Source organism: Megascapheus bottae, chromosome 6 (genome assembly GCF_031878675.1).
Source record: "Megascapheus bottae isolate mThoBot1 chromosome 6, mThoBot2.hap1, whole genome shotgun sequence".
Lineage (NCBI taxonomy): Eukaryota > Metazoa > Chordata > Mammalia > Rodentia > Geomyidae > Megascapheus > Megascapheus bottae.
In genome coordinates this window covers 48,865,828-48,881,958 of record NC_143514.1, presented here as the reverse complement: position 1 = coordinate 48,881,958, position 16,131 = coordinate 48,865,828, and the positions used below count along the sequence as shown (strand labels likewise).

General features: G+C 47.4%; 1 protein-coding gene across 1 annotated transcript; it reads right to left on the bottom strand.

Annotated features, from left to right (window-relative positions):
- Positions 1-4,890: 4,890 nt before the first annotated feature.
- Pars2 (prolyl-tRNA synthetase 2, mitochondrial) lies at positions 4,891-8,520 on the bottom strand. Its single transcript, XM_090334757.1, has 2 exons — positions 8,479-8,520; positions 4,891-7,223 (listed from the first exon to the last, which is right to left on the bottom strand). The coding sequence occupies exon 2, from the start codon at positions 7,193-7,195 to the stop codon at positions 5,765-5,767; it is 1,431 nt and encodes a 476-aa protein (XP_090190883.1). The 5' UTR covers positions 7,196-7,223; positions 8,479-8,520; the 3' UTR covers positions 4,891-5,764.
- Positions 8,521-16,131: the final 7,611 nt, after the last annotated feature.

The window sequence follows — 16,131 nt, the reverse complement described above, 5'->3', positions numbered from 1 at the left end:
TGCATGTCCAGTGGTGTGACTAAAAAACTCCTCAGAGTTTCTGTACCCCCTCTTCTGGATCCATGCACTGGTACAATGATATCTGTCTCAGCAGGTGTAGACCTGCAGCTACCTGTACATTAAGGGCACTGCCACTCCCAGCAGCGGAGCTTCAGCTCTAGTGGTCAGAGTTTCCTGAGTGCCTACCAGGTAGCTCAGTGAGCTGTCTTCCTGGAAGGATGAAGGAACCATTAGAGTACAATAAGCCAGTGTGTTCCCAGGTCCCCACTTGTAAATACAAGCACCAGCAAGGGCGTTCCGAGTCTCCAGTCCAATGTGGCTGCCTTTCCCTCCCACAAGAAGGTTCTTGGCCTAAGTTATCTTTTATGTAGAACAAATTCAAGGTGGTGCAGGCCCAGGTGGCATTGAGTTGCTGGTCTTCAGGATATAGGGCTGGGGTGTGTGGAGACTAGTCTGGGAGGCAGGTGCTTCCTGCCAGGGATAGGGATCTGACACTCATCTGTTGCTTTCCTGGTCACTGTGTCCATTCCTTGGACTCCAGCTGGTCCCCAGAAGACCTCAAACTTCTGAAATGGAGAAATGGAGGTCTGTGGAGGTAGAAAGATGAGGGCAAGGCCAAGGCATGTGTATCTCTGAGGGGAGGGCCAGACCTCTCCTAGTCCACTTCTGGACCCTCAGGCCCAAAGTTCGTGAGTGCAGCCCTTCCTTCTTAGCACCAGCATTCAGTAATGGAGGCAGACCATCTAGCCTCTGGATGTAGGGTGGTAGCTGGGAATTGAGTTGGGATGAAATACTTCTGGCTGGAGCACAAAGTTGGGCGAGGAAGACTGCTGTGATCACTTGAGTTCCAGTACTGCTGACCAGCGTGTAAATTTATAGTTGGCTCAGCTGCCCTTACCTTGTTCACTCCAAGCTTGGGGTAAGGCCATGGCACTCACAGACCCCACCTGCCTGTCTGCCTAGAACCTGTTATCTGCAAAACCTCTGCCAGAACCGACAGCCCCCAACAGCACCCAATACTGTTATCAGTGGGGATCCCATCACCCCATAGATGAGCCTCACAGAATCTGTGCTCAGAGGAAGCAAAGGGGGGGGGGGTCTACCATTACAGTTACCCAGTGTGTATCTCCTCCTCACTCTCCAGGTCCAGTTTTCATTAGACATGGGCAATTGAGTTCAGCCATGGGAGCTTGTTAGGCCACTGCTGGCTTGGTGGCAGTGGACACCATTCCTGCACTAGGATGCCACCCATTTCAGCTGGCACATGGTGTACCTACTGAATAAGAAGTGCCCTTAATATAAGGGCAGCTGCAGGTCTACATCTGCTGAGAGAGATACCATTGTCACCAGTGCCTGGATGCTGCAGAAGGAGTGCAGAAACGCTGAGGGAAGTTTTTCAGTCACACCACTATCGTATTCCCATTTCCAGTCTGGAGTCTTGCATTAACATGAAGTCACTGCTTTAAACTAACTGAAGTACCTTCATTTTCTTTTTTTTTTTTTTTTTTTTGCCAGTCCTGGGCTTGAGCTCAGGGCCTGAGCACTGTCCTTGGACTTTCTCAAGGCTAGCACTCTACCACTTGAGCCTCAGCACCACTTCCAGCTTTTTTCTATGTATGTGGTACCTAGGAATCGAACCCGGGTCTTCGTGCATGCTAGGCAAGCACTCTACCACTAGGCCAAACTCCTGGCTCCCTTCATTTTCTTTTAGTACCTTCATGTTTTAAAAAGTGTGATGATGATATAAAATTATTGTAAAAGCAAGCCTTGTATTTAAAGCAATCTGCTCCTGAAAGCATCCTGATATTCTGATGTAGAACTCTGAAGATGTTTGGCACTCAAGCAGTTAAGGCAGTGGCAATTCCAACAAATTTCTGCAAAGTTCCTTTATCGATCACCCAGCAGGCATTTCTTCCATTAAAACAGAATATTAATGAAGCTCCTGATGTACATGGTAAGCTTTGATTTGCACAATGTGTTTGTTACACACCAACCTTTGTCCCTAAGTATCAATTCTGTTATTTCCTAGATCCCCAAGGAGTGAAACAACGATAATTTAGCCTGTACCTGTTATTTTTGCCAACATCCCATTTTATCAATTTATGGCAAGAGGTAAAACCAGCAATCACAGAAACGAGAGAGTAAATTGTATGAATATTTCCAAGGAGATGAAACCATTCTGCAGGTGGTACCCAGTTCTTACTAACAAGATACAGGTCTTAAGTTAACAAAGTTAGCAGAAGAGCCTGAGCTCCCAGAGGGAATTCCTAAACCACTGGAAACCCTCAGGTGCAAGGGCAGGATTTCTCAAATGTAGACTGAGGGTTAAGCCTTTCTCAACAGTAATTTCAGCCTCAGATTACCTACAAAGAGGTGCCATTATCTTGAGTATTTTAGTGATAAGGACTCAGACGTGCAAAGGACAAGCAATTTGTCTCAGGTCACATCCCCAGTAAGTGGTGAATCCAGGATTATTCTTTTCAAGGCTCCGATCTTCATACTAAACCACATTGCCCCTGGCTGCCAGAAGAAATCCTGGCTTAGCAATCAGGATGCCCTTGCCTTTGTCTCCCTGTTGAGTACAGAGGTTAGGTACCAATTTCAGCAGCTTAGGAGGCTCTTGGCAGCTCAAAGGCTGACCCTGTCCATCTTCCCTTCCCCCAACATAATGGACCGAAGGGGCAGTGATGTCTGCTGACACCTGCCAGTCAGGTTGTGTGTGGCACTTCCAGCTCCAAGCTCATTCTCAGCCAGCAGGATTCTACATCATCCTCAAATCAGTATAGGAAGCATGCATTTATGAAGTTTAAAATTAACTGGCTTAGCCGGGCAAGGCACTCTGAGGATCAAGGTCCAAAGCCAGCCTAGGCACAAAAGGACCTGAGCCTCTTTTTTTCTATGTATGTGGTACCAAGGAATTGAACCTGGGTATGCATGCATGCTACACAAGCATTCTACCACTAGGCCAAACTCCTGGCCCAGGACCTGAGACTCTTATCTCCAATTAACCACTAGAAGAGGGGAAGTAGGGCTTGGCTCAAGGGTAGGGTAGTAGCCTTGAGCTGAAGAGCTTAGGGACAGCGCCCAGACCGAGTTCAAGCCCCATGACCCCCCCACACACAAAAAAACCCCAAAAACCCAAAAAACAAAAAACTGGCTTGCTAGTCTTAAAATCTTTTTTCCCTTGTCAATCATGGGGCTTGACTTCCAGGCCTGGACAGTCTCTGAGCTCTTTTGCTCAAGGTTAGTGCTCAACTAGAGCCACAGATCTACTGGTTTTCTGGTAGTTAAGTAGAGATAAGGGTCTCATAGACTTTCCTATCCAGACTGCCTTTGAACCTCGACCATCAGGACTCGGCCTCCTGAGTAGCCAGGATTACAGGCAAGAGCTACCAGCACCTAGCTAAAATCTCATTTTTGAGTTTGGATACATTTGTCATACAGAGTTTTTCACTGAGATATTTCCATACATGCAGTGTAGTTTTCTGGGAAGTTTTGAACTTCTTTGGTGCCTAGGCTTACACCAGAACCTGAACCTCCATGGGAAACCCAAAAAATTCCAGTGCGCTCTAAGAATCTCAGCCTTGTAATTTATTCTGTCTAGGTTTGCTCTCAGAATCTTCGTCTCTTGGCCTCAAAACCTGAGGTATGGCTGGGAATTTGGCCTAGTGGTAGAGTACTCCCTAGCATGCTCTAAGACCCAGGTTTGATTCCTCAGTACCATACCTAGAAAGAGCTAGAAGTGGTGCTGTGGCTCAAGTGGTAGAGCTCTAGCCTTAAAAAAGCCCAAGGACAATGTTCAGGCCCTGAGTTAAAAAGCCCTGGGGCTGGCAAAAAAAAAAAAAAAATCAACAACAACAAAAATGAACAAAAAAAAAGAAAAAGAAAAAAAAAACCACAAAACCCTGAGGTATTTATTACAAAGGGACCCAGCACTCTAAAGGGTTGCCTGGGAACAACTGCACTGACAAAGGTGCTGAGAAACCCTGTGTGAGGGAAGTGCTCCTCTAGCAGTAACAGCAAGAGCTGTATCAGGCTGGCAAGTTGTGTAGTTGGGCACCAGGCTCAGCACTGGTGACCAAGTCATGATGAGCTACCACACACAAAACTGTGTCTATGTGAAACAAGAAGGAATGCCACGGTAGGCAGAGGGAAGAATTGCTCCAGGAGCTCAGGCAACTTTTCTGGAGGTGGCTTTCAGCTTGGCCATGACAGGAGCTTGTTAGACCCAGACGCATGGCAATCCTAGAGGAGCAAGGATGGAAACCTGGCTAAGTTCCCTCCCAGCATGAGGGAGCAAAGAGGGGAGGCAGCGCTGCTGTGGATGCTCAGGGTTATCTGTAGCTTCCCACAGAGTCAAAGCAGAGACCAGCTCTCAAGTCACCTCGAGTACTGCGCTGTATCCCCAACAAGGTCACTGTGGGAGACGAAGCTTGCAGCCCCTGATACCTGTGGGGAGAAATAGTTGAAAACACATCTTTCCAGCCATTTCTAACACTTTCTTTTTTGAATGTGGAATTAATAAAAATTAAGGCATACATATAGTATGATGCTAAACAAAAAGGCTCCCAGGATATAGAAACAAAAGCCATATAAGTGATTGTTGACCTTAATGTACTATGTTATCTCTCATCTCTTTTGCTGTCCCTTGTTTATCTCATATTGTTACAGTATTTCACCTTGTTATCTGATATATATGTATATATGTGTATTTGGTTATTTGAAATAGGATAGGGAAGGGGGTAAAACAAGATGAGAGGAGGGGATGGGGGGAGGGAAATGGGGACCAAAACATGAGAAAAGGTATCAGTATTTGTGAAGTAATGCACCTTCTATCTGGTGAATATAATGTAACCCTTTTATTAATTACAATAAAATATATGGGAAAAATTAAGGCGTAGTAATCTATCAGGTGAATGGTTGAAACAGTAGCTATTTTGTTTGAAATGAATATTGATGACTCATTCTGATAATGTGACTTTATTCAATCAATAGAACATGATCTCAGAAAGAAGCCACTGCAAAGGGGAAAGTCAAGTGTGCAGGAAGCTCAGTCCAGAGAGGATCAGAAAAGCCAGGCCTGTCAGTCATGAACCTCTAGAAGACACCCAGTGACAGCTGCAAGGACTTTATAGGTATAATTCCACCTCCTTACATTACAGATGGGGAAACTGAGGCCTAGCAGGGAGTGGGTGTAAGTAACCACTGAGCTGGTAGCAAGAGATCCCTGAGTTCTTTCCCTCTACTTTCAACTTAGCTTACGTCATGTTTTTTCTCTCTCTCTGGTCAGTCGTGGGGCTTGAAATCAGGGCCTGGGCACTGTCCAAGAGCTCCTTTTGCTCAAGGCTAGCACTGTAACACTTTGAGCCACAGCACCATTTCCAGTTTTCTGGTGGTTAACTAGAGACAAGAGTCTCCTGGATTTTGCTACCCGGGCTGGCTTTGGGGTGCGATCTCCAGATCTTAGCCTCCTGAGTGGCTAGGACGACAGGTGTGAGCCACCAGCACTGGCTTTCCCCATGACTCACAGGGTCAGACTCTAGGATGGGGTGGGAGGAGCAGTCCTTGGTCATCAACATCCCCCTCCTAGACACAGGGAAACTGAGTTGAGAAGGGAAATGGCTAACCGAAGAGCCAAGATTAGACTCAAGTTCTCTTGCATGCCCCTTGACCTCCCTACAGAAGCTTCCAGAATGGAAGAGGTGTGGGGCAAGTGCAATGTGAGTGGCCATGTCAGCTGTGGTATGGAGCAGGGTTGTGGCACTCAGACAACCTGCACGTGGGTCCTCAGTAATTCCACAACTCCCTCTTGGGTAAGGAAGAACACCTCACCAGTGTTCTGGCACCAAACTTCAAAGTGTGCTGGGTCCTCCAGGGCTCTCTTGCCGGTGATTATCACAAAGGGGTAGCCCAACTTGTTAGCGTCTTTCAGTCTGTTTCCAATGGTCAGGTGGGTCCTGTCATCCAGCACGACCTCCCTGTGGAGCTGAGGCACTGCTCCCGTGATGTGATCATACAGGCACCCTGTGAGCTCAGCGGCCTCTGCCTCCTTGCTGCCCCTCTTAGGGGGGATGAGGCAGACTTGGTAAGGAGCCAGGAGGCTGGGCCAGCGGATGGAGTCTTCTGTAGAAAACACTTCAATGGCAGCAGCCAAGATCCGTGTTACCCCCAAGCCATAGCACCCCATTTCAGCCAGGGATGGTTTGCCTTGAGCATTGGTAAACTGGGCATTGAAAATGGAGGAATACTTGGTACCCAAGTAGAATGTGTGCCCCACCTCAATGCCTTTGGTTTGTGTCAGTGGGCTCTGACAGGTAGGGCAGTTTGCTTGAGATAGGTCTAGCATCTCTATGTTGGTTGAGAAGTTGCAGCTGGGACAGACTGCAAGCTGGTCCTCTCCAATATCTGCAGGAAGCTGGAACTCATGAGACAGCATGCCCCCGATGCTGCCCACATCTGCCTGGACCTTGAGGAATGGCAGCCCCAGCCTGTCAAATAGCCTGCAGTAGGCATCACACACCAGCCTGTAAGTCTGCTGGGCAGCCTCTGGGGAGGAGTCAAAGGTATACATATCCTTCATGTAGAACTCCCGGCCACGGAGAAGACCGAAGCGGGGCCTGGGCTCGTCCCGAAACTTCCTTGTTACCTGGTAGAGCAGGAAAGGGAGCTGTTTGTAGGACAGCTGTTTCTGGGAGGCGATCAGAGCTGTCACAACTTCCTCATGAGTCGGTCCTAAGCAATATTCTTTGCCGTGCCTGTCTCTAAGTTTTAGCAGCTCTTTGCCCATTAGGTCCCAGCGGCTGGTGGCTTGCCAGAGCTCTGCCGGGCAAAGGCTGGGCATGTTGACTTTCTGTCCCCCAATGGCCTGCATCTCCTGGTCTATCACCCGCACAAGCTTCTCCATGGTACGAACGGTGTATGGCAGGAGGTGGTAGCAGCCAGGGCTGGCTGGGACGATCAGGCCCACCTGCAGCATCAGCCTCTGGCTCTTACAGGTCAGGCTGTCAGATTTGCCCTCCAGGACAGGCATCTGGTCTTCCCGAAGGTTCTGTGGCTGGAACATTTGAGACAGTACCAAGCGCTGCCCTTTCCCTGGGGCCTGGTGGTGACACCTGTGGTGAATGTACCTGGAGAGCTGGCGACTGCAGGCAGCCAGGGCAGAAGATGTTCTGCATCTTGTCAGTAGCCCTTCCATGATTGTCCTTCCTAGAGAAGCCCGATACCTACAGAAAAACAAGTCTCCCAGTGACTGCGAAAGTCAGCTGACCCAATCACTCCCTAGTTTACTATCTACTAAGAGGCCCATCATAGATTTCTCAGGAAGGCATCAAAGCTTTTTGTATTTCCATCCCAACACACCTCTTTCAGCTTCTTATCCTAACACTGTCTGAACATGCCTCCAAATCATCATTTGCAGCACAAACCAAACTCCCTCACCTTCCAGCAACTCAAACTCCTCAACGTTTACTCACTACAGGTAGCTTTTTCCTCCTCCACACAGGAAGCCACTCTCTCAGCACAATCCTGTTTACAGGAAACTGTGCTGGAACCACCTCCACTACACTTCACTGTGTGTCAGGCACTGGGGATGCAGATTCATATCCTAACCCTCCACTAACTTGAGTTCATGAGGGTTTTCCACGTTGATGTATTTCAGGGTGAAGCACAATGCCTAATATTTAGGGTACCGTGAACATTTCTTTGACCATATATATAAATAAACGGAAAGGAAAGAGGAGTAATAATTAGAGAATTTAAACAAGAAATGTAAGTCCTCTGGCTGCAGACCCCTCTGCTTACACAAAACGGAGTAGTATAACCTTAATTTTCAACGTTATCGTCAAATATAGACACTGAAGTGCATCCAGTGCTCCAGACTCTTGCGAAGCCGGTCAATCATTCACAACATTTGTAGACAGAGCACATGTCCTGTTGAGGGTCAGTCAACCTTTCCAGCACAACTGCCCCGATCCAACCAAGAAAGCTGTGCTCTAAAGCGTTTACCACGGTGCCTGGAAGTGCCACGGCCTGTCTGCGCTATTATTATAATTATTACAGGCTCTGAGTTGTGAAGTCGCTCGCGTGGGGCGACAGCGATGGGTGGGGAGACCCAAGAGACGCGCCTGCAATCCAGCACGGAGCTGGCGTCAGGAAACAGTACTGGCACTCCGCACCGGGGCCTAAGCCCTCGCTCAGGAAGACCATTTTTCTCGATCATGAAAAAGGGGCAGCTCGGCTGGCTCACCAAGCGGCCAGGCTTCTAGGACATGAGGACTCTCGGCATCCCCAAGCCAACCGGGGCGGAAGTGCTGCCCTCGGAGCAGGCGGTGAGGCACGGGAACAGGCAATGCCCACGGTCTCAACGCGCAAGGGAGGAAGGACGCCCGCTCCCCGGGGCCCCACGCCCAGGGGGAATCCCGCACAGGTCCCCGCCAACCACGCTCCCCAACAGCGGTCCAGTCCACCGCAGCTACTCACCGCCACGCGAGGCCAGCGCGCCGGCGCCCAGTAGCCACAAGCCCCGCCCTCCCCGACCTGCTGGCCAATCGCCAAGCTACACCACACGAGGACAGACCCGCCTCTCTGGCTCCCACCCACTCTAGAGACGCTTTTCCGGAAGTTGAGCTAAAGAGTGGCTGCGGCTCCGGAAGTGCGCTCTAGGAACGGGGGAGGCAAAACTCGGTGGTCAGAGCCGGCTGCCAGGCCCCGCCCTACTCTCGGAAGGTTTGCTGGCGGCTGTGTAACCATGACAACAACACGCAGCCCAAGAGTTGGGTGGTGGTTTGGTTTGGTGGGCTCAGAGCCTGGGCGCTCTACCGCTTGAGCTCAGGGCCTGAGCACTGTCCTTGGACTTTCTCAAGGCCAGAGCTCCACCACTTGAGCCTCAGCACCACTTCCAGCTTTTTGTATATGGTACCGGGGAATTGAACCTGGGTCTTCGGGCATGCTAGGCAAGCACTCTACCACTAGGACAAACTCCTGGCCCAGCCTTTCAGGTGTTGGTGATTTAGGCATGCAGTCTTAGCTATTCAAGAAGCTGTGATCTGAAGATGGTGGTTTAAAGCCAGCCAGGGTTAGGAAAGTCAACGAAACTCTTACCTACAGTTAACCACCCGAAAAAGTCAGACATAAAGCTGTGGCTCAAGAGACAGAGTGCTAGCCTTGAGCAAAAGTACAAATAACCAGAACAATAAATAAGTAACTTTAAAACTGTGAAAGTTGGAGAAAATACCTTTGTTCCGGTTGTCAGTCTTTTCTTTTTGGGGGGATGTGGGGCTTGAACTCAGGGTCTGAGTACTCTTCCTGGTCTTTGGGGTCAAAGTTAGCTTTTTACCAATTGAGACACAACTCCACTTCCAGCTGTTTGGTCATAAACTGGAGATGAGTCTCACAGACTTTCTTGCCCAGCCTGGCTTTGATCCTGATCCTCAGATCTCAACCTCCTAAGTAGGATTACAGGCATGAGCAACTGACTCCCTGCGTAGTGGCCCATCTTTAAAGGTACAAATTCAAATATTCACAAAATATTTCTTGAGAGATTGTCTTGGCCAAAACCACTGTTGGAGTCACAAAGAAAATCCACTGCATTCAGTGAAGCTTAGGTTCTAGAAAAAGGGGACAGTCAATAAACCAAGAGGGTGAAATTTAACCAGGGGAGCAAAGAACTCAAATAGGATTTTAATACAATCTGGGGGAGGGGCAGAATTGGTGCCTGAACTAAGACCTTAGGAACTAAGACCTTACTCTTCAGGTAGAAGCTCATATTTTGCTTCAGAACTGCCTGGGTTAAGAGCCTCCTATTTAAGCTGCATTCAAACTGAGATGGCAGAAGGATACCAACCTTTTTCCCAGGCTGATCTCCACCTATGACCCTTCCTATTTCTGCTTTTGAGAAGCTAGGGTTATAGGTGTGAGGCATCCACTCATTTTCAGTCCTTTAGTGTGCGTGTGTGTGCGCGCGCGCGCGTGTGTGTGTGTGTGTGTGTGTGTGTGTGTGTGTGTGTGTGTGTGGTTAATTGGAGATAAGAGTCTGTGGGTTGGGTTTGCCCAGGATGGCTTCAAACCGTGATCCTCAGACCTTAGCTTCCTGAGTAGCTAGAATTACATGTGTGAGCTCTCAGTCCCCAGCCAGTATAGTTAACCTTTAAAAACCAAAACTAACACACTAGAAGTCTATAATGAACAAAATATCAGAATTTTAGATCTTTGAAGAGAATAAGAATCACTGAAACAGTGAACCAAAGCAATAGTGATACTTATTAGATACCATATTGGAAATGAACTTGACAACTTTAGGGTGAGAAGGGGAGTCAAGTGGGAGAAAAGGAAGGGGGGTAACACTGTTCAAAAACAAATGTACTTGTTACCTTACTTATGTAACTGTAACCCCTTTGTACATCACCTTTACATTAAAAGTAAATTTTTTTTGTGGGTCATGGGGCTTGAACTCTGGGCCTGGGCCCTGTCCCTGAGCTCTTCAGCTCAAGGCTACCACCCTACCCCTTGAGCCACAGTCCTACTTCCTGTTTTCTAGTGGTTAATTGGAGACAAGAGTCTCACGTTCTTTAGTGCCCCGGATGGCTTTGAACCTCGATCCTCAGATCTCAGCTTCCTAAGTAGCTAGGATTACAGGAGTGAGCCACTACACCCAGCTAAGTAATTTTTTTTTGCCAGTCCTGGGCTTCAGCTCAGGGCCTGAGCACTGTCCTTGGACTTTCTCAAGGCTAGAGCTCTACCACTTGAGCCTCAGCACCACTTCCGGCTTTTTTCTATGTATGTGGTACCGAGGAATCAAACCCGGGTCTTTGGGCATGCAAGGCAAGCACTCTACTACTAGGCCAAACTCCTGGCGCCAGTAAATATTTTTTTTTAAAGAAAGAAGACACACACACAAAAATAAAGTTAATATTTGTCAATCAGAGAATGTCAAATGTTCTGGAGAAAGTTACTAGGGAGGAAAATGGAGTAGGGGCAGAGTGGTTGCAATTTTTAAAAATTAAAAAAATCATTAAAAAGAAAAATGATTATAAAGATGATGTACAGAGGCAATTTTAAATAGAATGATCATGGGAAACCTCACTGAGAAAGTAACATTTTACTAAGGACCTCAAAGAGATGAATGACACAGCCTTGCAGTTCTCTCAGGAAGAATGTTCTAGATACAGGGAGTAATACAGTACAGATGTCTTGAGTGAGCCACATACCATGTAATTCTACCAATAATGACTACCACTTATAGATTGCCTAATATATGCCAAGCCCAACGCAAGATATTGTAACTCTCACTGACTGACACAATTCTCAACTCCAACAGCTTCCAGAAACAACACACACATAGGTAATTAGGGATATCATGGGGCTGAGAAGAGTCCCTGTGGGAACCTCGGAAGGAGGGATTCCACCTGAGGATAAAGGGGGTTTGCCAGGACAAGACTGTGGGTGAGAGTAGAATGGAATGTCCAGGCAGCTGACCCGGAGGTGCGAAGACACAGACCAGAATGCATTGAGGCAATATGGGGAATGCATGGAATGCAGTCACGGTTAGACTTCTGTGTCTTACTGCTTCTGACACAGTACTTGGTGTAGAGGCGGTGGTTATCAACCTTGACCTCAATGGAATCATGACCATGCATTCCCTACCCCAAACACAGGAAGTGCTGGTTGTGGGTTTGGGGTGTTGGTTGTTGGCTTGAGTGTCACTATTTTCTAGTCTCTCCTAGAATGTTTTTAATATTAGCATCAGAATGTTAGATGGGCTGGCTTACAGGAAGGTACTAGATAACTTGATAACAGGGCTTCAGGGAGGGGATGGTAGATGCATAACATCATTATAAATCTTACAGTTAGGAAGAACACTGCTCAGTGCCTAGAACTAGCATCTGCAACAACCCTGGGGTTGGACCTGAGTTCTTGTGTCCTTACCTGGACAGCCCTGTGGGAGGGATGTTCTCCAGACAGTGCAGAATTTCAATTGGCAATATCCCTTCTATTTCTCTTTCTCTCTCGCTTTTTCTCTTCCAGGGGCAGAGCCAAGCCATCTTTATGTCTCAGGATCCACATATCCAAAGCAGTCTTTTATTTCTCTCTGCTCCTCATGTACATCATTACCTCCCTTCCAATTCTGGAAAAGCCAAGCATCCATCCTTTGCACCCTGAGGGGGTTAATTATTTCTCAATTAGCATTTCCCAGGCTGTAGACTAGAGCATAGCAGTGTGGAGAGGCCTAATGACTTGCTGTGTTTACACACCCCCACATCTTCAGAGCACTTACCCATGGTAACTAATTAATGCTCACGACCCTCTTGGGAGAAAGGCCAAGCAGACTGCATTTTACTGTGAGTTTGCTGGAGTCTCTGCAGTGGGGATTGGGAAGCCCAGAATGGGGAGCTCCTTCAGACAGCCAGAGTCAGAACCAATTTACTCCCTGCCCAGAAATGCCAGGGTGTTGAAGGCACAGCATCTGGCCTTGTCACTGCTAGCAACTTTCTGGGTGACATTTCAATCAATCAATAGGTGCCTTGGTTTACAAAGCTTATTCATAATTAAAGCCCTATGAGTTACAAAAAAAAGAAAATAAACTATATAGAAAAAAATGCATGCATTTGTTAGTTATCATAAAGAAAAGTGGAAGGAAAGACTGCACCCCTGCCTAGCTGCCGTAGCTCTGGAGACATGCAGAACTTACTGATTGCCCCCGGCCATATTGGAGTTACCTCCAGAGCTCAGTTTTGCTCTTTTGCACATCCTCAGCCTGCACTGGGTTCAGAAGAAGATATTGTTTTGTTTTTGGTTTACTATATCAATCAATGGCACCAGGGGCTCCAGGCTGCAATCCTAGCTACTCAGAAGGCTGAGGTCTCAGTATCATAGTTCAAAGCCAGCCTGGGCAGGGAAGTCTGTGAGACTCTTATCTTCAGGTAATCAGCAAGTAGATGTGGAGGTAAGGCTCAAGTGGTAAAACACCAGCTTTTTTTTGTCAGTTGTGGGGCTTGAATTTAAGGGCCTGAATGCTTAAGGCTAGTGCTCTACCAGTTTGAGCCACAGTGTCACTTCAGGTTTTCTAGTGACTAATTAGAGATAAGAGTTCTCACAAGCTTTCCTGCCCAGGCTGGCTTCAAACTAGAGTCCTCAGATCTCAGCCTCCTAAGTAGCTAGGATTATAGGCATAAGCCACCGGTACCCAGCAGAATGCTAGCTTTAAGTAAAAAAGCTCAGGGACAATGTCAAGTCCTGAGTTCAAGTTCCAGTCCTGGCATTAAAAAAAGACACCAAATCTGTCTGTCTGTCTGTCTAATCAAGCTCCCCTCCAATGGCCAGCTTTTTTGAGGACATATGAGTACATAGATCTACCTTTTTTTTTTTTTACCACCAAACACCCTCACAGAAACATCCAGAATAAGGAGCATTTATCTAAACTGTCTGATTATCTTAAGTCACAGGTGCTAACTGCAATAAAATATCTGAGTTCGGCAAATTCTAAAGAACAGAAATATATGTCTTACAATTCCGGAGGCCAGGAAGACCAACATCAAGGTACTGGAATTTGCTTTGGGAGAGGGCTGTTTTCTGTTCAAGATGGTGCCTTCCTGCTGCATGCTGAATGGCAGCAAGACACACAAGAGCAGAAATCTCCCTGGAGCTTCTTTTCCAAGAACACGAACTCACTCATGAGGACAGAGCTCTCATAGCGTATTCACTGCCTCAAAGCCCTCATCTTTTATTACCTTCTCCTTTGAGTTGTAATCCAATGTATTCATTTTGGAGAGATACACACATTGAAACCCTCGCTGTGGTTCAGCCAAGTGGACCCCTGTCACAGAGTGTAGTTGTTTCCCCAAGAAGAGTCCCAGGCCAAGTGTGATTCATGGGAAACTGTTTATTTGGGAGGAGGTGCTGCTAGGGGAGTGGAATGAGAGACAGGATGGGAGAGGACGGAGTACAGGATGATGAAGAGCAGGTTACTTTTGTAGGCTATTATGCTTCAATCTCCTAGGAACATCTGGAGATGGTATAGACAGTATCTCAGTCTTATCCTTCTCCCAGGGCGTAGGCAGCTGACCTGCTCACCCTTCAGGTTCCATCCATGATTGGTTGAAGGCAGCCCCAGGAGGCCTTGCTACCGGATGCTTCCAGGCTGTCATACACACTTGCATATGTGTTTGCAGCAGGTTTGGTATGTAACTGTAGTGAGGGTAGAGGCCATGTGGATAGGGACCTAGATGATACTTGCACCAGCATTGTATTTCCTTTAAGATACTGCTTTTCACTATGTTGAAGATGGACTATATAGCTTGTGGATGGGGAGAAGAGGGGAAAAAGGTATTTCTTTGCAGGTCTTTGGTACTCAAATGAAGTCTGATTCTGGCTGGTTTACTAATAGCCAATCCTTCAAACAGACAGAGAGCTTTTATTTTCTTTTGTGCCTGAGCAGGGCTTCAATTGGCTGAACTTGGTAATGTCTGCATTTGTTGTCAAGGGGTGAGGGTGGGGCTTTTATAATGGACAATCTCCACCATTACTCATGGTTAGGGGACAGGCAATCAGAAGCCCACTCTAGAAGAAGTATACTATTCCCTTTAAGGAGAGTTTCTGGGCAGAAGAAACTCTGGATCTGCACCAGGGTACTAATTGGTATGCTCATTTCTTCTACTTTGCGGGTGGCAAATAAAACCCTAATAAAAGTTGCAGTTTAATAAAATGGTAGTCATGCCCAAACAGAGCAAACTCCACCACAGAAAACTGTTGACCGGCTCAGAAACTTCAACATGACAAATCCATCCAATTTTGTGTGTGGGGGGGGGGGCGGGTTATGGGACTTGAGCTTGGCCGGGGTGCTGTCCCTGAGCTCTTCAGCTCAAGGCTACCACCCACTCTTGAGCCAAGCCCTACTTCCTATTTTCTAGAGGTTAATTGGAGTCTCAGATCCTTTTGTGCCAAGGCTGGCTTTGAACCTTGATCAGCTTTCAGCTCTCAGTCTCTTTAGTAGCTAGGATTACAGGCGTGAGCCACCGCACCCACATCCATCCAAATTTTAATGTGTATAGTTTACAGAGCAATGTATGCGATCCAAGACAAAGTCATCTAAAGCCCAAAGAGTTACGAGGTTATTCATGAATGCCTCTTAGCCTGTCTGCTGTTTGGTGTGGTAGAAGGGCTTTCAGGAATGTTGTGTAACCCCTCTGAGCCCCGGTTTCCTCATCTGGAAAAATATATAATGAGAAGGTTGCTCCTGGGCTTGTGAGCATACTTTGTAGGGTAAGGTGTATGAGAGACAGGCACAGAAACTACCTATTTGAAGTAAATCTTTTTTTTGTTGTTGTTGTTGGTCGTGGGACTTGAACTCTGGGCTTGCCACTGTCCCTGAGCTCTTCAGCTCAAGGCTACCACCCTACCCCTTGAGCCACAGCCCCACTTCCCATTTGCTAGTGGTTAATTAGAGATAAGAGTCTTACAGACTTTAGTGCCTGAGCTGGCTTTGAGCCTCTATTCTCAGATCTCGGCCTCCTGGGTAGCTAGGATTACAGATGTGAGCCACCACGCCTGGCCAGTAAATCACTTTGGTGAGAAGGATATAATGACTTTCTATGACCTCTCTGTGGGGACTTTCTTGCTCAGAGTAGCAGTGTGTGTGTGTGTGTGTGTGTGTGTGTGTGTGTGTGTGTGTGTGTGTGTGTGAACTCTGGGTCTGGGCACTGTCCCTGAGCATTTTAGCTCAAGGATAGCTCTCTTCCACATTGAGCCACAATGCTGCTTCCAGTTTTCTGGTGGTTAATTGGAGATAAGAGTCTCATAGACTTTCATGCTCAGGCTTGCTTGGAACCATGATCCTCAGATCTTAGCCTTCTGGCTAGCTAGGATTATAGGCATGAGCCACCAGCGCCTAGCAGTAGCATTGTCTTTCTATGGTCACCAGAGGTTATCAGTCATTTTCCCCTTAGCTCCATGGGAATCTGCTCTTCACTCTCTCTGAAAAGCATCTCCCACCTCTCTCTTCATCTAATAAATAGAGGTTGGGTTCCTGCCAGATCTGGGAGGAGGACAGGGGCTGTAGCTTGATGTAACATCAGAGCAGAGACAAGGCAGTGCCTGGGGACAGGTGTAGAATGGATGCAAGACCTGTACTGGCGAGGG